The 21,769-nt window shown below is 39.5% G+C and overlaps 1 protein-coding gene across 13 annotated transcripts in view; it reads left to right on the top strand.

Annotated features, from left to right (window-relative positions):
* R3HDM2 (R3H domain containing 2) overlaps positions 1-21,769 on the top strand; it is a 194,005-nt gene that overhangs the window by 119,115 nt on the left and 53,121 nt on the right. For all 13 annotated transcript variants that reach the window (XM_039350668.1, XM_039350669.1, XM_039350667.1 and 10 more), the window contains 9 exons: positions 4,441-4,637; positions 7,846-7,887; positions 9,481-9,567; positions 10,557-10,683; positions 12,757-12,835; positions 14,312-14,371; positions 17,913-18,053; positions 20,001-20,109; positions 21,514-21,609. In XM_039350668.1, coding sequence (XP_039206602.1) covers positions 4,473-4,637; positions 7,846-7,887; positions 9,481-9,567; positions 10,557-10,683; positions 12,757-12,835; positions 14,312-14,371; positions 17,913-18,053; positions 20,001-20,109; positions 21,514-21,609 — 906 coding nt within the window. In that variant the 5' untranslated portion in view covers positions 4,441-4,472. The remainder of the gene's footprint in view (positions 1-4,440; positions 4,638-7,845; positions 7,888-9,480; positions 9,568-10,556; positions 10,684-12,756; positions 12,836-14,311; positions 14,372-17,912; positions 18,054-20,000; positions 20,110-21,513; positions 21,610-21,769) is intronic.

Here is a 21,769-nt window from a genome sequence, read left to right as displayed (position 1 = left end):
CCCTGCTGTCAATGAAGAGAGAACCTTAGTTGAACTCAGAAACCTCAGTTTGCTTCTCTGCATGATGCATAGCCTAAAGACCTCTGTGTAAGATTTATGACTTTTTTTGGCCTGTCTATTCCCAAAATGATCTCAGCAAGATCATTTCTTCTGCTTATGTTGGTGTGTGTGTGTGTGTGTGTGTGTGTGTGTGTGTGTGTGTGTGTGTATGATGCATGTGGGAGGGCAGTAATTATGATTATATGTGTGTGCATACATGTATATGAAGAAGTAATAACATTCCTGGTTTTGATTCTCCTCATGTTGGAAGTAAGTGCCTTTTAAAAAGGAGGATTGTGAATGATTGTACATAAACTGCGACTTTAGTGGGAGCATTTCAAACAGTAATCTAAAGAATCCAGGCAAGTCAATCAAGCAAAATTAGCACATTGTTGATCAATGGGTTCCTTTTTATTCTGGAACAGCTTGTTAACTAACAATTAATATAAGAGATATGGGTAAATTGCAGATATGTTAAGTGCACCAGGATAGTGTCAGCAATGTAAATTAACTTCATTCTTTGAGTAACAGTGCTTCTTGGATGCTTTCAGATAATTAAAACTTGGGAAGTTTCTTTTTAAATTAAAACTGACTGATACGAATTATTGTTGGATACCAGATGGTGTACTAGATGCCAGATTTCATGCATCAGAATTATAGATTAGTAAGAAGGATAAAAGAAAACAGTGGTTCTCAACCTGTGGGTCGGGGCCCCATTTGGGGTCAAACGACCATTTCACGGGGGTCGCCAAACAACGCAGTCCGCCATTTTTTTCCCCTTTTCCTTAGCTGTGCTACTCCCTTTTATTCTATTGGCTTTTGAAAGCCAATAGAATAGACTCTCTTGAATAGAGTCTAATTCTATTGGCTTTCAAAAGCCAATAGGAATTGTCCAGGCTGTCTCTGCCCTGCTGAGCCCGCCCAAAGTCCCATTCTGCAAACGGTGCTGCATCAGTTGAGTAGTCCTCGTCTTACGACCGGTTGGGGTCGTGGCATTAAAAAGGTTGAGAACCACTGGCCTAGAACTTCAGCAGTAATCTAGACCTGCTGAAGGTCGGTGTGCAAGTCAGTCAAACTTGACGTTTTGAATCAATGCTTTATGTTGATGTTCATCTCCTCAGCTTTTAAAGCATCAGATTAATTTCTCTTTCCTAGGCTGCTTGCAGTGGAACTCAGGTCACTATAGAACAGTGGTTCTCAACTTTTCTAATGCCGCGACCCCCAATACAGTTCCCCATGTTGTGGTGACCCCCAACCACTTATACATCACCGGGTGCCAGGGGCATGGCCAAAGAAAAGGGGGAAAAATGGTGGACAGCCTTGTTTGGCGACCCCCGTGAAATGGTCGTTCGACCCCAGATGGGGTCCCGACCCACAGGTTGAGAACCACTGCTATAGAATTTCTACCATATGGTTGATCCTGTAGTTCTTTTTGGTTCCTAAGGCAATAGGCACTGCTGTGCATATGCACACATATATTTGTTGTTCCCTTCTCCATGTAGTCCTCCTTACCCAGCACATTCTTTATATATTCACTCCAGGGGTCCTCATTAGGGCAACCCTGCTCAAGATTACTAGATCTCTGGGAATAAGAAGGGAATGGAAGGCCTTCCTTCCAGAGATACTTCATCTTTGTTAAAGTTCAAGGAGAGATTTGTCAAGGGAGGATTTCCCAGATTTAGGTTCCAGCTCCTCAGGATTCTGCCTCTTCCATCTTTTGCTTTAGCTTCACCTTTGGGCCTCATTTCAGGCCTATATATTCTGTGGCTTCCGACAGACTATCCCTGGAGGAAAGGGTTTTTCAAAAGAAAAATGACTAGAAAGCAAAGAGAAGGTTTGTCACAAAGAACAAACCATTTTCTCCCTAGAACATGTTAGTTGTTCTAGTTTTTGGTGGTACAACCAAAGTCTCTTGCTTGTTTGGCTTTTTATTCCCTTTCTCCTCCAAATGGACTACAGGGCAGCTCTCCTGCCAGCCTTATCTTCCCAACCTCTTCATTTTCCCCTTTCAGCTATTTCCAAATGTTTGGTTCTGACATGGACAAATCAGATAACCTGTTATTCATGCACGGATTTTTTTCCCCCACAGCTCCAATAGCAATCATAATGTTACAGGTTATTCTGGATCCTCTTCCACTTCTATAAAGTGAGTGAAATCAGTATACTTTTCACTGATGGGCTTAGACATCACATTCAGGAGAGTGCAGGTGAATGTTTTGTTAATAAGTCCCACTTAGCTTAGTGACAGAGCTTTTTCCTATATCCCCTTGCATGTGTAAAGGGTTTGAGAGTCACCAATTCACACATGACATGTATTAATATTTACTTTTAAATGCCTAATGTTGGCAGGAAAGTTAAGTTACCCTATAACGGGTCTTCAAATTTGGCCCTTTTATGACTTGTGGACTTCAACTCCCAGAATTCCTCAGCCAGCATGCCTGGCTGAGGAATTCTGGGAGTTGAAGTCCACAAGTCATAAAAGGGTCAAGTTTGAAGATCCCTGCCCTATAATATGTAGAAATGACGGTAAGCAAAATTGTAAAAAGCATGGATCCCTCCCCCAATTTGTCATGAAAGCTTACTTTCTTAACCCATTGTAAGAATGAACCAACCATTCTTCCCTCTCCTCCCCACTTGAGTAACAATTGTCTGAAAATCACACTTCTGGCTTTCCCATGGGTAATTACCAAGGCTGCTGGCTGTAAAATCAGCAATAATGTATGTTTGTTGCTCTACAGCACTACAAATTAAAAGGAAATTACTTTGAATTAGTCTGCCTATATTAGTAAATCCAACCTACGGCCAACATTCAACATTCAATAAATCTTCGTGCTTTTGACTGCTTTTCTGTTGAGACTTGGCAGTTGCTTAATAAAATGAGTTGATGAACACTCTCTAGGGCTTCTGCTTTCTGGTTCCAAATTGTTTCATACCAAGAGTCCTCAAAATAATGCGCTCTATAGGTTTAGAAAGGCACAGGCAAGGCCTTGCACTTAAACCAGCATTCCTATTTAGCTGAATTTCTGTAAGACTAGCCACATTCCTAATCTTGCACAAAACCAGCAATGATATTTTCTTTTCTATTATTGCATTTTGTTAAAAATAGCTTGTTAACAAAGAGTGCGGGGAAGTCTCAGCAGCACTAACAAAACTTGACAAAAAGTGGGAACTGCTTCTGGATAGGTTTGCTTTTCTTTCAGCTGCTTAAATGCAATTGAGAAAAAGCCACCTGAATTCAGGTCCCTATGAAGCCTATTTGAGAAGATGCTGCTAGATCTGAAAGGTGACTTACTGAATTTACAGTACTTGCAATCTGCAGCATCTGTTTTTTGAATGAAAGGGTTTTTGTAATTTAAATGCAGTGGTAAATTCCTCCAGGAAGAATAGCAGTCCTGGGGAGATCTGGATTCAATCCTTATATAGTATAGGTATCAACTCACTTAGTGGCTGCTTTCCTAAAATCACGTGCTTGATAATGTGGAATTCTCTCTTTTATGTCATTTTGCTTTTCCAAACCAAAATGTGCAGCTTTAGTTAAGCTTGAGGAAACGTCTTTTTTACTTTTAATTCTCTTTGCCTTTAGGGCAGGTTCATCATAATCCTAACAGAGATACTGGAGAAAATATCTACCAATTAGCTATGTGATGATGCAGATGGAAAATTGGTGTACTGTCCTGTGTGCATTGCTTTGCTTTGCTTTGCATTGTCACTTGAAGTAGTTTTGTAGTAGAGCAGCATAGAAATACCAGTAATAAATAATATGTCAAGTGTACTAGCATAGTGTGTGCTGTATATACTCCATTACATGATAAGTGTATCTGTGGGATGTCTTTTACTGACCAATCTAGGTACTGAGAAGGGGTTGATTAGCACAACATTGAGTTGGAAAAGAGAATGCAAGTCACCCAGCCATAGTCTTGATAAGAAGATACTATATATTAAAAGAGAGCCAGTTTGAGGTCATGGGTAAGATGTTGGCCTAGGAACCAGGAGATTGTGAATTCTAAACCTCCCTTGGCATGAAAGCTGGCTGGGTGACAGTTCCTGTCTTAGCTCAACCCACCTCATAGGATTATTCTTGTGGGGAAAATAGAAAATCCAATAACATATTCCTCTATCAAAAAGAACAACTATTTGGGGGCTGCTTTGTCAAAATCTGAGTAGGGAAAGGAGTACTTGAATGTTCTTTTCAACTGTAACAGGTATGAATTGATCTGGAATCTGTAATATATCTCCCAATAATAGAAAGAATGTTCTGTGCATCCTGAGGGATTTTAAGAAGCCAAAAAGCCTCTTTTAGGCAAGCCTCAGTTAAGAAAGAGGCAAAAAATAGGAAATGTTATAAATAATAGAGGTATGTTAAAAACAAACAAATTCCAACCCTTCTCCTCCTGCTTGCAGGTATCCATCACTAACACTATACTGTGCTGAAGATGTCTAACAGCAACACCACACAGGAGACACTGGAGATAATGAAAGAATCAGAAAAAAGATTGGTTGAGGAATCTTTGAACAAAACCAAATTTGCATCCAGGTCACCAAGCAAAGAGGAGCCTGAGAAGGACGGGGAGGAGAGCAGCGTACGGCAAGAATCTCAGGTAATTGGACATAATGTCTCATAGATAGCCAAACCAGTAGGCCCATGAAAGCCCATAATTGAATAGCTACAGACCTTGGACTTAATTTTCTAGTATCTTGGTCAGTTATCTTTAGTGATGTTGCTAAATTAATCCATTAGAACAGTGGTTCTCAACCTGTGGGTCGGGACTCCATTTGGGGTCGAACGACCATTTCACGGGGGTCGCCAAACAACGCAGTCCGCCATTTCCCCCCCTTTTCCTTAGCTGTCCTACTCCCTTTTATTCTATTGGCTTTTGAAAGCCAATAGAATAGACTCTCTTGAATAGAGTCTAATTCTATTGGCTTTCAAAAGCCAATAGGAATTGTCCAGGCTGTCTCTGCCCTGCTGAGCCTGCCAAAAGTCCCATTCTGCAAACGGTGCTGCAAGTTGTCTGCAGCGAAGGCGAGCTGTCTGGAAGTTTCCACCCCTCTCTGCTGAGCAACTACTAAAAATGTAAGTAAAAGAGGGCCAGGGGTGGGAGGTGGGAGGCTGTCGGGCGCAAGGAGGGTTGCTGGCGTGCGTGGGGCCCGGCGAGTGCTTTACCTCCCTTTGGCTGGGCCAACTGGTGGCCCAGCCGGTGGTCGGCCTGCGCCATCTCTGCCACTTGCCAGCTACGCCTCGGCCGGCTCAGGGGGCAGCACCATGCATGCGTGGCGCTCCCGGGCAGAGAAAGTCCTCGACTTACGACCAGTTGGGTAGTCCTCTACTTACGACTGGTTGGGTAGTCCTCGACTTACGACCGGTTGGGGTCGCGGCTTTAAAAAGGTTGAGAACCACTGCATTAGAAGCTCCATAGAATATATCTCAGTTTTACCATCATCTCCTGCTTAGAAATTTCCTGCTCACTTAAACAACTCACCCTCTTCCTTCCATCCCTGGAAGTCCACCCAAAGTACTAATGTGACATCACCTCCTCCTCCATCTTCAAAATCTGAAATAGAATGCCGCTTCATTTATTCACATATTCATCCATTTCTTACTTTGGCTGTCTGTTCCACCCCTATTTAAATTCTTAACAGCTGTTCCTTTGGCCATTTTTTCATCTTTTTTTTTGTATAAAAGAGTTCTCCTTCCTCCCCTTCTCCTCCCCCCATATAACCCCACCATCACCATCAAATATCAGTACAATCTAGAATGGACTGTTAATTCAAGGAATAATATACAAGTTGCAAGTTTTGTTGCTGCTACATGCATAGTCTTCATTTTAAGCATGGTAAGTGTAGGATTAGCAAAATCTGGACAGAAAAGTTGGGAATTAAAAGTCAATTTAAGGGAAGGAAGAAGGGCATTGGGACTGGAAGAGAATTGAAGTCTGTTTTTAAGCCCCTGTAACTAAGTGATACAAATTTTGTTTTGGACACAACATATTTCTTTACTTGAACTGCATTCTGTTTCTTCATTTGCCCTTTTGATGTTTAATTTGCTGTCATCACATCTTTTTGGATTTTCCCTAAACATACAAATGACTCAGTTTTTCTTAGACTCTGGTAAGTGTGTCGTGGAAATGACAAGTTGTGTAATTTTGTGATGTGAAGTAATCAGCTAACGCCAAGCCTTTTGGCTACTGCATTTATACCTCTTATAAGAATTTCAGAAACAGGCCTAGGACTGACAGTATCTTTCCTTTGCAAGAAAGTATATCGTTCAGCAGAGAAACCGCCATCATTTCTTGGTGTAATACAAAAATGCCTTTTAACATGATGGAAACCCAGTCTTTAATTATTAATTGGATGAAGACAGAATGTGTTAAATATTCAGCATTGTGCCTATGTTAATTCTGAAAAGCAGTTGCCTCCTCCTTCGTATGCTAAACTAATAGTATATATACAGTTTGACAAAATGGTAAAGAAAGGAAGAAGAGGCAGAGGGCAGGCTCTGTGTAGATTTCTGCTGGATGAAAAAATTGGGAATTTTATTTCTATCCTACTTGGATAACACAAGATTGGGTAAAGCTAGTATGGGAATCCTAAAAATGAAACAGTAATTTAGTCCACTGAGTCCATCTTCCAAGTGCAGAAACCTAATTTAATTTATTGGCGAAGTGAATTGACAAAGAGCAAATGTGATGTTTTTCAACTCTGGCAATTTTAAATCCTGTGTAACTTCAACTCCCAGAAATCTGCAACCATGTCTAGCACATCCAGTGAAGGAGAGTACTGCCATTTCTCTGGGTAATTGATTCCATTGTTAATTGTGCTTACTGGATTTCAACTGCTATGCCTTTGTCATTCATCTATGGACAGAGAGGTAATTTCTCCAAGTCAACAGTGCACTTATACCAGGGGTTGGAAACCTTGGGCTCCCAGAATTCTGGGAGTTGAAGTCCACGTGTCATAAAAGAGCCAAAGTTGCCTACCCCTGACTTATATCTATCACCCCTGCTTCTTTAAGCTTTGGGGATGCTTGGGAGGTACATTTTTATAGCACATACTCACATTTTTATGATTTTTTTTATTAAAAGAAGATTTTACTGAGATTTAAACAAATTACAGAAACTTGGAAGAAGAAAAAAGATTATAAAAAGGTAAAAGAAAAGTGAAGAATAAGAAAAAAAAAACCAAAATAAAGTTGTCTAAAGAAGCAACTTCTAAGAGCCGAGGTGGCGCAGCAGTTAGAGTGCAGTACTGCAGGCTACTTTAGCTGACTGTGTTCAGCAGGTCAGCGGTTCAAATGTCACCGGCTCAAGGTTGACTCAGCCTTCCATCCTTCCGAGGTAGGTAAAATGAGGACCCAGATTGTTGGGGGCAATGTAAATATATATATATATACATTGCTTACTGGTGTACACTGCTTAGAGAGTGCTTGCACTTGAAGCGGTATATAAGTCTCATAAATAAATAAATAATCTTTGTAGCAGTTACAAACATAGCAATTATCACCTCCTTCCTAACATATTGCATATCGTAGTTCCCTTCTTCCCATAAAAATATTTTTAATTAACAAATCATGAAATCAGTTCATTTTTATCCATTTTCAGAAAAAAAAAGAATAAAGCGTTTCTAGTCTTTTATCAAAGTAGTTGTAGTTCCCTCCTTAATCAAACAAGTCAACGTGGCCTTTTCTGCAAACTCAGCCATAACATGTTCGTTCATCTCCTAGCATGTGACTTAGCATGTATAAAAAGTGCAGAGAATAACTTTTCGCCTTCTTCCTATTCCCATCTCTTTTTTTTTTTTCTTAAACAGAAGAGAACATCCAATCACGGACATGCTAGAAAAAGAGCTAAGGTAAGAGATTCCGGTCAGTGTCAATCTCTTTATATTGTCCTATCGTTATACTTCAGAAGATGGTGATGTGACACTAAAGCTGTTTCCATCCTTAATTCCGAGTCCCAGCCTTCCTAATAGGGTGCCAGATTCAGTACTTCGCAGTCTTGAATTCATAACCGATTCCAAGGCTCAGAATGCCACTGGTATCGCATTTTATTCCTAGGTCCCGCAAGGATTTTTCAGATGTGTCTTTTGAGTAGCTCACAGGCACTTTATCCAGGCATCTCAAGATGGGAGGCTAAGGCCCCTATTCTCTCTGTGGCTAAAGAATAACTGTAGAGCATACAGTTTTTGGGAAAGTATGCTGAAAGTTATCCACCTTCTGAAATCCATGTGAACATGTTAAATTTGTTCTAGTTCTGGCTTTAGAATCTCATTTGTTTTAGCTATGTCTCGGTTGTTCTGTTGCATACAATAAGTCAGGGCATTGATGGAATGCCCCATTATTAAATCTTTCCCCATCTACCCCCCCCCCCATATATAGAGGAATGCCACACTGTGAGGAAAGCCAAGCTCACTTTCATTTTGCCTGGCATGCTTGTTAACCACATACTGGTTTTGTTTTCCTTTTTTGGTTGTGAAGGAGAATTCATTCATACTTTTCGGCCACTCCAGGCTGAATCGGTGCAGCCCAGAGTTCTTATCTTGTTTTGCTTTGCTGCTCCCACTCAGAATCGTGGGGCTGCTTACAAAAATTATAAAATAAATAAATCTAAGCTTGCTACATCTGTAAAAACAGAGTTGATAGGAGTTTTACGTTTTATAATTTGAGAGTAAATCACTACTTAATTAAAGCTTGCTCTTTTAGGCATTTGTCCTGAATGCTTTTAATATTCCTTATATTAGTAAAGGCCTCCAACTGGTAGTCCTTGGAGTCAGATTAATTTATTTCCATTTATTTATATGAAAATGTGTACAGTACATTCTCAAGAATCCGTATTTCACCACGTGGGCTTGACCTATGTAAAATATTGTGGGGCATCACCATTCCCTGCCCCAACCCCCTCCCCAAATCTACAAGCTGTCTGGGACAAAGTTTTATTTTTAGCATATTTTTCAATGGACCTGGCAAACCACCCAGAGTGGCTATGTTTGTTGAAAATACATGTAAGGTGCCAGCTGTAGAATGATAGGTTTGGAATTAAGACAGGAAGAATCTACTTATTTATTATTTACTTTTGCTACATTTGGGGGGGGGGGGATTATGTAATGAATTTGCAACTGAGAAGCTCAAATCATGTATTTGTTCTTTAGGTTCAGGTAGAAACTGAGGTCATATGCAGCAGCAAATTGTCATATAAAATGGGATCCCATCTAAGATGCCAAGAGAAGAAATTTGTCTTAGTGATGTGCTTACTAATATTGATGGAGATGACACCCTTTGTATTGCTCCATGGCAAAAAAAAAAAAAAAAAAAAGGAATCTATCTTTCTGATAGATAGTGCTACCTTAATTACTAGTAAATGACTGGCAGGTCCATGACACATCAAAAGGAGGCTGTAGTCAGCTGCATCTTAACTTCAGAAGCATTTGTGTGTTTGTTTGTTTCAGTCAAATTCGAAACTGAAATTAGTGAGGAGTCTGGCTGTATGTGAAGAATCCTCTAGTCCCTTTGTGGATGGGCCTTTGGAAACCCAAGTAAGCCAAATAATAACTAAGTACCCTTTGCAGCTGGGGGTGGTGGGGGTAAAGAATCCCTTTCAGTATTAATTATTTCTGGCATAGATTAAGGTAAGGTATCTTGAGCAAAACTTGTCTGAACCAATAGCATCTTGTGGCAACGCGATAGCCAAGTTAAAATGCATTAAAAGTGATATTGATATACCACTGGCATATCGGTAAACTCCAATGGTCTGATTACAATCTTCTAGTGATTCCAAATAATATCTACATATTGGGGGACTTGAATATCTCCTTCCTGTAGAACAGCAATCTATGCAGAAAATGATACAAACTATGATCATCCATATATAGTAAAGCACCATAGATCAGGTAGGGTGCTATAGGCATTGGGTGCTATAATAAGAAGACAAAATCAAGAATGATGGCACATACTGGAGAGGTGATTTACCAACCCAGTAGTATAGATTATTCAAGCAAGTGAGTTATGCTTAGAAAATATCAGTGCAAAATCCACTGGGTTGTTAACCTATCTGATCTGGAAAAGACTTCCATTTTCACACCTACTTGATCATTTCTTGGTTGGCTCCCTAAGCAGAATTTAATGTTTTCTTAGTGTGAAATATCACATTCTCCCCCCCCCCTTTTTTTTTTTTTTTTTTGAGTGGGATAAGCAAGGAAAAACAGGGACAGAACAACCTGGCTAGTCTAGGTTGTCCAATTCAAATCAATATTTTTAGTATATTTATTGTTTGCCTCATTTGTAGGGAACTTTGATAGCATACAAAAATTATTGATTCCACTTATATATTATATACATATTTAAAGCTCACACACAGATAAGAACTTAGCCACATGGAGAAGGGTAGGCCAGAATCTTCAGTGATTGGTGGCCAACCTGACCCAAAGTAAAATTCCTTCCTAGATCCAAAAAGTTGATCATACGATGCTTCCAGCTTCTGTTGATTGCAAAGCATCAGCAAATACAGCTTTTGTCCTGTCATTAGGATATCATACATTTGCACATCAGTTGCCCATCTGACAAGGAAGATGACAAATCTGCAAAAGATGGTCCCGAAAAAGAAGAAAAAGAGAAAAACAAAGAGAAGGCCCCCAAGAAAATGTTGTCTAGAGGTAAGACAATCTTAGGTTCCAGTCACATCTGCTCTTTGTAAAATTCCAAAATTCCAGGCCCCTGGACGATGGCAGTAAATTAATAAAAGACACATTTCCTAAAAACTTAAAAGTGAATTAGTAACATGTTTTAATAATCCTTGAAGCTTGTGTAATATATTTGATGTCATTCAATTTGTTGATCACTTATTTGTTAGTTGCATATCCTGCCTTTCCTCAAGGAATACATAGCCATAATTTTCCCGCTAAACAGCACTCCTGTGAGGTAGATTGGTTGAAGTGATGGAACCGGGCCCAAATCATCCAGTCATTTTTCTGTATCTGAGCCTCCCCGTCTGGGTCTACTCAAATCACAATGTGTTGATTAGCCACTATAGGCTCCCATTGAAGACAAAGTAAAGGAAAAAATTGCAGCCCGCTCAAAGAGGGTTACCTGTAGATCTTTTATTTCTTTCCACTGGCACACTACACACAAATTTCACCATCTCAGAGCTGTATGAAAGTATTTTAGAATTATTCTTGTAAGCTTAGATAGCAATACATTTCTCTTTGCCTCCCCCTTTCCCCTCACCACCACCACCCCCCCCCCGCATCAAATTTGAAAGAACTAATAATCCTGAGGATTAAAAGAGAAGACTCTGCCATTCTTTAGCAGAAATAACCTGCAAAACTGGAAAAACTATCTTCAGATTGCATGCAACAATTATCCTATGTATCACTCAGTATTGGGGATTCCCGTGTCCACATTTTGTCAGCCCACAGAGGGTCTAAGACTGAGTTTTATATATATGTGTGTGTATCAATCAAGAGAAGACATGTGAATGAGACTTTGTTTTCCTGGAGAATGCCATGTTCAAGCAGACATAGCTTAGCAAACATACACACTTCCACTGAGCTGCAGCTCACTAAATAATTGCTTCAAATATTTAAACTCTGTTTGTTGATGTTCTGCTGAGTTGCTTGATTTAAATTGTTCATTGGTGTGCAGAAGTATGAACTGGTTGATTAAATAGACCTATAAAGCACAAATCCTACTTAACCAACCAATTCACCTGGGCTGGCAACTCTAAACTCTGCAATTTGGGATGAAAAGAATGAGAAATTTGAGTAAAAGAAGCCAAAAACTGCTAACAACATCTGAGTTTGCTTTCTCCTCCTCTGAGATGAAAAGACTTTGTAAATAATGCTGAACTTAACATACTTCATTATAAAAACCTGGTGTGTGATGATTTGTCCCACACAACTTGTTCTGATGGATTAGTGTAATTTTTGTTAATAGGAGGTTTGAAGATCAAGCACTGAGGCTTGACAATTTGCACTCTAAGAAAACAAGATTACTCTATTTCTGGTCTATGTCATTTTATAGTAATGATAATGATGATCCCTTTCACTACCTTAAGAAATATTCAAATTCATTGATTACAATGATAAAGGCTGATATTTTATAACAAGAATTCAGGGATGTATCACAACATGCTTCAATCAAATAAGCCCTTCGTCTTTCTGTAGTCCGGATTTATATATTCATCTTTTAGGAGCTACACAAGGTGAAAGCCCTTCCACTATGGTAGAATGACTAGTAAATAAAATAGTCACATTGAAATATTTAAAATTTAATATTTTAATTTAATTTAAACTCTCCAATTTATCCTCATGGTTTAAAGTTGAATTTAAAGGGAGAAGTTTGGAGTGTGGAGTGAAGTGCATGTAATATCTGACAGAAAATACCTCATAGGCTCTCAACTATAACTTTACATGAGTTGGACTATAGCTCTCATTGTTTACTTTTATTCTGAGCAGTATTTTCGCAAAAGGGAATTATAGTGCAACATTTTGTATCCAAATGGATGGAAAAGATTGTACTAAAATTATGTCCATTCCGTTATCTGCATTAAAGTGCTTGAATGCCAGATCCTTCCTTCCTTCCTTCCTTCCTTCCTTCCTTCCTTCCTTCCTTCCTTCCTCCCTCCCTCCCTCCCTCCCTCCCTCCCTCCCTCCCTCCCTCCCTTTTTTTCTTTTTTTCCCTTCTATATGTAGGTCATTTCTTGAGTCTGCTTCTATTGTCTGTTATAGATTCCAGCCAGGAATACACAGACTCCACTGGAATAGATTTGCATGAATTTTTAGTAAATACACTGAAGAAAAATCCAAGGTAGGTTCAGGAGCGGTCTTGTTGTGGATCCTGCAACTGCATGCAGAATTAAAAATAAGAGGCGCATATATAACCAAGGGTAGTGTTAGCTGCCAAAAATCTAACATGTTTATGTTGGTATGTGTCTGCTAAGGGTAGGATGGAGCAGCTAAGCAGCCTTCCATGCCCTCCTGAAATCATGGAATGATGTAAGTATCGAGAACATGAATTACATATAAATTAATCCTAGAGTGTCCTCTCAGTTTACTTAGTCTTGCTACTCCCAAGCACTTACATGCTTATCTTGCTCTGGAAAGTCTTGAGCTTGACACGGCAACGGTGAGATCTGGAATTGGAAGGGATTGGGCTTTGACTAAGGCCCAGGTTCTTGGTAACAGTGCTCCAAGGAATCATGATAATAGTTCTTAGACTAGTGCTGATTGGTCTATGACTTTATTAGTATCTTCCTTTCCTTTACCATTACCAATTTACCATTAATGGAGATCAGAATATTTGTGAGAACTTTCCCCATCGTCTGCCTAGTCATGTAGTACGATATAACAGGACAACATTTGGTAGGGTAAGTTGACCCTGTCTGTAGGTTATCTGAAATATGTAATAATGAATAAAATCTCATTATGTTTTTCTTAGCGTAACATGATGTTTACAGGTTTCCTACTCGCGTTGTTACTGGACTGTAATCTTAGCTTTGTTACATCATTCATCTGAGGCTTTAGAAAATTATGGAAAGCTGAATCATTAATGATGCAAGCATGTTGCTACTTGTTTGCTTGCTCATTTACATTTTTGCGGTCTCTCCAGAGGTGTAAGAGGGATGTACATAGTATAGAGAAAATGTGACTGGCCTAGAGTTACTAAGTAAGCTTCATGGTGCCAATGGGTCTTTAAGCTTGGTCTTAGTCTTTCTCTAAAGCTTGAACCACTGGCTAGGCCGACTATCTAGCAGCACAGACTTTTATTAAAATAGATGCATTGATATCCTGCTATGCTACATTTGTATATTAGCGTATCTTATGCAAGAACAGATGCAAGAACAGAAAAGGGGAAATGGCTATGAGTTACACAGTTACAAAGAACAGTGATAATTCTAAAAATCCTCCTTTAAATAGCTCTACTGTGCTTCTGCTATTTCATTAATAAACAGCATTGAAACTGAATGTCTCACGGTAGCCATGTTTTGATATACTGTTTTTCTTTAATAATAGAAAATGTATGAGAGCCTGTGGGCTACAGTGTTTCTAGTCTCTATGCAGAAACGAATTTGCCTGAACAAAAAAGTACTGCTTTTAACTTGCTACATCTGTTTTGCATCTGTCAGTGCAGAACAGGTAACAGCGCCTTTGTTGTTGAATTACCTTGAGCTTTTAGCTTAATATTAGAATAAGAGGAGGGCATAAATCTGCAGATTTTTCAAAGAGACTTTTCTTTCCTGCACTGAATGTTTTGCTCTATTTCTCCCATGATTTTCTTTGACAGGGATAGGATGATGCTGCTAAAATTAGAACAGGAGATCCTGGAATTTATTAATGATAACAAGTAAGTAATGTGGGTTGATTTATGAGTAAGGGTAACCGTAGAGACCACAAGCTTTCTTGTCTTGAGATGAAAGTCTTCCATTTGATGAAAATGCAGGTGCTCTGTTTCCTTCCCCTCTTTTCCTCAACAGATTAAAAGTTAGTACATTTGCATGTAGGACCCAGGTAGGTGTTGTTTTTTTTTAAGGATTGATATAGAGCAGCTATGGAGTTTCCGTGTTCTCCATTTGTTTAATATTTTTACAAATAATTCTTTAAATGCTGCATCTGGATTCAGAATAATGTCTCTGAATGTAATAGATGTTATTCCCAGTTATACAATTCTCTGGCTCGTAATTGAACCAGCAGCATAAAAATATAAAGCCATTTTGGTATTTTTTTTTCCATTTTCTCTTTCTCCAAGCAGCTTAGCATAGCTTTTAAGATTCTTCTTCTCCCCCCCTCCCCCCCCAGTTTTATCTTTGGAAATATTTTCAATCATTCAGAAGGCGTTATAGTTAAATGGGGATTTTACCCTGGCCCTTCCAGTCATAATTGGATGCACAAGCTGCTGCAGCACAAAATTTCAGGGCATCCCTTGGGGTAGGGGGTGTCTGCCAAGTTGAGGGGGCAGTACCCTCCGTGCAGTCAAAAGCCATGTCTTTTTTATGGGCAGCATTTTACTTTTTTCACACAGCCACCCTAATTGCCACACCTATGAACACCTCTGCACACATTGCAACTTGTACAGTTTTCTCTGAATTCAACATAATAAAAAGTTGATATAAAAACAAAGTCGGCTTATCATTATCTTCTCCAGTGTTAGAAACATCTTCAATTGACTGTGCAGCTATTCATTTATTTGTCAAAGAACTTTCCAACCCTTTATAATAAAGCTATCTTCAAGTCTATAATAAACATGTTTGCTAAGCCTCAGTGGCCTATAATCATTGTGTGTGTGAGAGTGGGTGCGTGTGTATCGTATATGTAATGTAATCATGTAATGCCCAGCCAATTTCTTAGGATTAGCTAAAAATCACAGATTCAGCAGGTTAAAAATACTGTAATATGAACAGCTCTGACTGGAGACTTATTGATTTGCAGTTTTGATTATCAGGGATCGTTGTCACTGGGTCCTTATAATTGGCCAAATCTAATTACAGGATTATTCTGATCATAAAATGAAATAATTGATACACTCAACTATCCTACCCTGACAATTGTTTGTTTGGGGCAGAATATACCAAGATTCAAGCAAGAGCTATAATACGGTTCGTGCTTTAGGTTTATTTCCCTTGGTATTTACATGTCCGTTGATGCCAGGTGACATTGAGCAGCTTATTACATAGAGATATGTGCATATAATATTAACATTGTAATATATCGATTTTTAAGTCATTATTCCTATAGCCCAGTGGTTCTCAACCTGTGGGTCGGGACCCCATTTGGGGTCGAATGACCATTTCACGGGGGTCGCCAAACAACGCAGTCTGCCATTTTTTTCCCCTTTTCCTTAGCTTTTATTCTTGAATAGAGTCTAATTCTATTGGCTTTCAAAAGCCAATAGGAATTGTCCAGGCTGTCTCTGCCTTGCTGAGCCCGCCAAAAGTCCCATTTTGCAAATGGTGCTGCACCAGTTGAGTAGTCCTCAACTTACGACCGGTTGAGTAGTCCTCGACCTACGACCGGTTGGGGGTCACGGCATTAAAAAGGTTGAGAACCACTGCTATAGCCCATACACATGACTTGAAATGGATTGGTTGCACAAGCCATTCATTGCATAAAACTATAGGAAGAGTTGCCTCAGTGCCTAACCTAGAAGAGTCCACATTACTCCCAGGTGTACTGAATGAGCTACTAGTAGAGATGATAAGATTTTTCTGGGTTACTTAAATTGTCAATGATTTTTAATAAACTTTCAATATTGTATGAGTAAGGCAATATTACTGAGTTGCTAGTGATGCTTTAATTGCTCGCATTGGTATTAAATTAATGGATACTTTCCACAGTAGTTTAGCTTGACCTTTTAATCTGTTAAATTTGCTGAATGAGGGTGTCTCTGATAACTCATCCCACCAGCTGCCATGGAACCAATGATCAAGGCTGCCCACATGTTCAGTTTTCAGGAAGATCTATTTGAGCATTACTCATTTGGAAACAAATATTTATTTGTTCTGCCTGCATTTGGCACCACATAGACGTGTTATAACTGCAATTTGAGAATGATCACAAGAAGAAAGCCCCATCTACAGAGGGCCAGGTTATGGAAGACTGTAAATTGAGGAAGGCAGGCAGCAACTGATGGGAAGCTACAGGTTGTTCTTGACTTATAACTGGTTGACTGCCCTCCTCCCACTCCACAGTTACCTGATTGCAGTTCAGGCATTTGACAATTGACTTGCATTGATAACTGGTTCCAATGCCCCATAGTCACATGACTACAATATGCAACTTTTTTTTAAATGGGGTTCTGGCATTTTTTGCTGGTTTCTGGCAACCCCCCCCCCCACATCATTTGGAAGAATGGCTTTGCTTAAGAAGCATATGATACCCTTAAAAAACCACTTAAAAACTTGCTTCACGACTGTTGTAAAAATGGTCATAAAATCAAGTCTGTCACGAGGTGCCTCGACAACATCTGAAATTCCAGGCTCCACTGTGGTCAAAAGTTGATTCTAATATATATGAGTTTACTGTATTGTTTTCAAATAAAAAATTGAAACCATTAATGTGACCTTCCCAGTCTAAGTCTGTCAAGAAAATAATAAAATAGTATTTTAAATGGTAAAAGTTAATTACTGATTCTTGTTCTTGTCACACTGTATGTGCACAGTTCTAGGTTTTTTTGGTAGCTGGGTTTTCAGCTGCAACAGAAAAGGAGACTGTATTGACAAATAAATGTTTAGTTTTGATTTAGACTTATCAAGAGATGCTGAAGATGTCAAAAACGAACGTTCACAAGTTATTCTTTTCCTCAAATCTTTCCCCTTATATCATAGCAGGATGTTCTCTGCAGATGGCTATATTTTAGAAAGTGTTTATGTTCATTGAAGACATCCTGTAGAATCTGTTATTGCTCAGAGTCAGTCTTTCTCTTTTCCAACTAACATTTTGTTTCATTTCATTTCATAGGCCTAGGGCAGGGGTAGGCAACCTCGGCTCTTTTATGACTCATGGACTTCAACTCCCAGAGTTCCTGAGTCAGCTATGCTGACTCAGGAATTCTGGGAGTTGAAGTCCATGAGCCATAAAAGAGCCGAGGTTGCCTACCCCTACCCTAGAGCATTTCATGTAATGGCATGGAAATTGGGAGTTTGCATTTTTCATTCTGTACCTAATTTGCCAGCTTTTTAAAGTCAGGGTTGCTTCATTACTCCCTTTGCCCCCTTGCTTTTAGTAAACAACTTCAGCATAAGTTATTCTGAGATGACACTTTTAATTGAAGCAGCGTAGTGTTTTGTGGCTTTAATTTTTTTATTGTCTTATTGTAGTGTTTTGTGGCTTTAATTTTTTTTATTGTCTTATTCTTTCTCCTTTTTCCCCTTTGCCCTTGCTGTGGTCAGCAATCAATTCAAGAAGTTTCCTCAAATGACCTCATACCACAGAATGCTTCTACATCGGGTGGCTGCCTATTTTGGCATGGATCACAACGTAGACCAAACGGGGAAAGCTGTGATTATCAACAAGACCGGCAACACAAGAATGTAAGGCAAGAATGCATTTCAGCTAGGAAGGGGGTGCTGGGAAATAAATTACATTCTTAGTCCTTTAACCTTTCTGTTGCTTTTTGAAATAGTCAGAGCTCTTTCTAACTAGCTAATCCTACAATTGTAAAGTTATAAGATACCATTAGGACCATCATATTTTACTGCTCCTTGTGCAGGCTGCTTGCAGCAACCTTGAGATTATTTTTGTCTTTCCTTCCCTTGCATTGCCTAATTGATTAATATGATAGCAGCGGAACATATCAGTCAAAGCTCTTTGTGACAACCTCTTAGTGACTGCCCTTCTCCTAAAATTGTGACAGGCAGCATGGTGCCCTCCAGTTACTTGGAAACTTCTATCAGACACACAACCCACATGTCCAAAAAGACACACCGCTCCTTTCCTGATCACAAACCTTTCCCCCATTCTTCTAGCTTTTCCCATTGATGGAAGAAAAGCACCTAAAATGCTACGACTTTCTTCCCTATTTTTTCCTTCCTCTTCAGCAGGAAACAGGAGATGACTTTTCCTCTCTGTTTTCTACAGGGTGTGCTGGAGTTTCCCAGAGCGCTCCTGTAATTATGTTGGCATTAATGTTAAGGTAGCACTTTAAAACTGCCCTGTGAAGGGCCTACCAGCATGAGATTTTGTTTTGTTGTTGTTGCTGTTGTTGTTTTTAATTTCAGTATTTACAGGCCACAAGTTTAGAATCCCTTCAAAAAGACACCATTTGGACACTGGGCTTTCTTGGCAGCCTTAAGGTTATAAGTACCCCAGGGCTGAGGAGGGGGCAGGGAGCAAAAGCCAAGTGTAAGAAGGTGGATGAGTTTCTCTTGACACAGGTTGGACTGGAAATGAATCCAAGCTCTTCTGCCCCCCCACCTCCTAATAGAGAAACGGCTCGAGTTATTATTATTATTTTTTTTTTGAATGATTCCAAATTCTCTACAGGTTTTCAAATTGAAATTCCTCATTTAAAGCAGTAAAGAAGATTCTATGTTGATTTGCTGGGGTAGGTTGCTTTGCAGACCCAACAACAACAGCAGCAACAAAGGTGAAAATGCACCTGTGAGATTTTTAGGCTAGAGGTTCCAGTTCCTGTGCACGTAGCTAGAAAGAAAAGAATAGTATGTCCCACTGAGCATTATTTTTATCAGAAATAGCAACTCCATGCCAAACATGATTTAGGAAATTTTCTCTAGCTTCACTAAGACAAACATTTCTGAGTCCCCCCAAAGCTTCTTATTGGGCCAAAGCTTGGTAAAGTTGGATGCAATTCTGCTGCAAGTATAAAGCTTTACCTAGATAAATTCTGAGCTCATCTGGATAGTATAGGTTGACCAGTATTAAGGATAGATAGACCAAAAGTGGTCTGAAGGGAAGTCTCTTGGGGAATGGAGGGGATAGCTTGGCAGAAATCTGGCATATGCCAGTTGTGAACCTAGTATCTCCTCGTAGGCGCTTTGGGGTATTGGGCATGTGAATAAACCTTTTAACTTCCTTTGCATACCTGACTGCTTCACCATCTCATCTGTTAAAAATTGGCTTGGGTCTTCCCCGCAGTCCTGAGCAGAGATTCTCTGAGCACTTTGTTGGGCACATTCTTGTTTTAATCCACCTAGTGTACTCTGCATTTCCATGCACCGGTGCACTCAGATGGACTGTATACACTTCATTAGACTGAATATTCACCATATAATTCATTACATTCAGCACTCACCGTGATCAGAAGAAAAAAAGTCATTTCCTGGGCAAACCTTCAAAGAGGTTACATGCTGTTCAGATAGCCCTTGGCCAAAGATCAGAAGAACACTGATTTTTCCACCCTGATATCTCCTCATAGGCGCATTGATGTATTGGGCATGTGAATAAATCTTTTACTTCTTTTACATCCTGACTGCTTCACCATTTCATCTGCTAAAAATTGGCTTGGGTCTTCTCCGCAGTCCTGAGCAGAGGTTCTCTGAACACATCAAAGATGAGAAGAACTCTGATTTTCCACAGAGGTTTATCCTCAAGCGAGATGATACCAGCATTGATCGAGATGATAATCAGGTAGGAGAGGCCAGATATAACTTTTACCTGATTGCATTCCATAATTAATGAAGCACAACAATCATTGTTATTAGCTTTCATCACTTGGGTTGGTTTACTGACACTGCTTGTTTGCGATATTTTTTTTTTACTTGATTAAGTTCCCACAAGATGTTTTATATCATTAAGTCAGAATCATATTTGCATGGAAAGCAGCCTTCTCTAATATGATGCCCTCTGGCAGCGAAGGGACAACCACCCGTAATTCCTAGTAGCATGATACAGATTTGGGTATATGGACTGGGAATTTAAGAAATTGCAGGAAGGCTGGTGAAGTGGCTTTTGGTGATTTAGTTTTCAGAATCGTATTTTTTTAAAGGGTTTATGGGGCGCTCCAAGAAGAGCTGGAATGGATTGGAAAGTAACAAATTCAACTCAACATGCAAAGCGTTACTTACAGGATCCAAAGTTTGTATGGACCTACGTGCAATCCATGCCTTTTCCTTATTGCATTAGAACTTGGGGCAAGTTATTTAAGCTAAACGTGGACAGATTCAGGACAAATAGAAGAAGGTAGCCCTTTATGCAACGTATAGTCACTAGTGGAATTTGGGGACACTAGAGATGAATTGTAGCTCACTAGTGTAGACGGCCTGGCAACTACTTGGCACATCAGTGACCACTGTTTACTACTGAAATCACAGGAAGTATCCCTTAAATACCATTTGCAAATAATCAACTGAAGTAACCAAGATGAAGGAAATAGCAATGAAAAATCTATGCAGTCTATGCCTGTGAGCTTCCAGAGTGTATCTACTTGGCCACTAGGTAACAAAGAATGGTGGACAGGTGGGCTCTGGACTTGATCCAGTGGGGCTCTTTTTATGGCCTTATATTTTCATTGAATTAGAGAAGAGTAAGGTCTAGCTTCAATTGTTAAACCCGAGAGTTAAGAACCTCTTTTTATTCTGTGAGATTATTTTGATTCTGGTGAACTAGAAAGCGAAGAAGGGAACATCCTAGATTGTTATTCCTTTTAACAAAAAAGGACAGCTTGCAGTTTAACAGGATACTTAGATTTAGATATTGTGTTATAATTTCAGAGGTGAGGTCATGTTGTGCATGCCCGACTACCAGTTCCATGGACTGCATGGACTTGGTTTATACATGCAAACTGTGATGGTTGAAAGCAAAAATAATTGTTAGTTTTTGTTGTCATAAGTGTTGTGATCAAGGGCTTTAAAAAAAATTGCTTGCTAAAACCTAGAAATATTTTCAAAGCAAACTAATTTACCCAGAAAAATCTACGCAGTGTGTTGTGCTCTCAGCCAGCTTAAAAGTAATGGCTGATTGTATGCATACGATTTACTGCTGGGTTTGGCACAGAGTAAGGCTGTGACTGAACAAAGTTCTATTTGTCATTAGATTAGGATCCCACTGCAAGATGGACGAAGGAGCAAATCCATAGAAGAACGAGAAGAGGAATACCAGAGGGTTAGGGAACGCATATTTGCACGGGAGGTAAGCGTGGATACATTTTCATGGGACCCAGAAGATGTTCAATATTCTATGTACCCATAAGGTGATTTGTGTTTAATCAAATACTGAACATTCAAATGGGTCCACAGGCACCGTTAGAGAACGACCACCAAATTTCTTCATAGTTGTATAGGTAGTCCTC

This window comes from Crotalus tigris, unplaced genomic scaffold, assembly GCF_016545835.1.
Source record: "Crotalus tigris isolate CLP2741 ecotype Arizona unplaced genomic scaffold, ASM1654583v1 scf7180000018346.393812, whole genome shotgun sequence".
NCBI lineage: Eukaryota > Metazoa > Chordata > Lepidosauria > Squamata > Viperidae > Crotalus > Crotalus tigris.
Note: the sequence above shows the minus strand (reverse complement) of the source record. Positions and strands in the feature narration are given on the sequence as shown.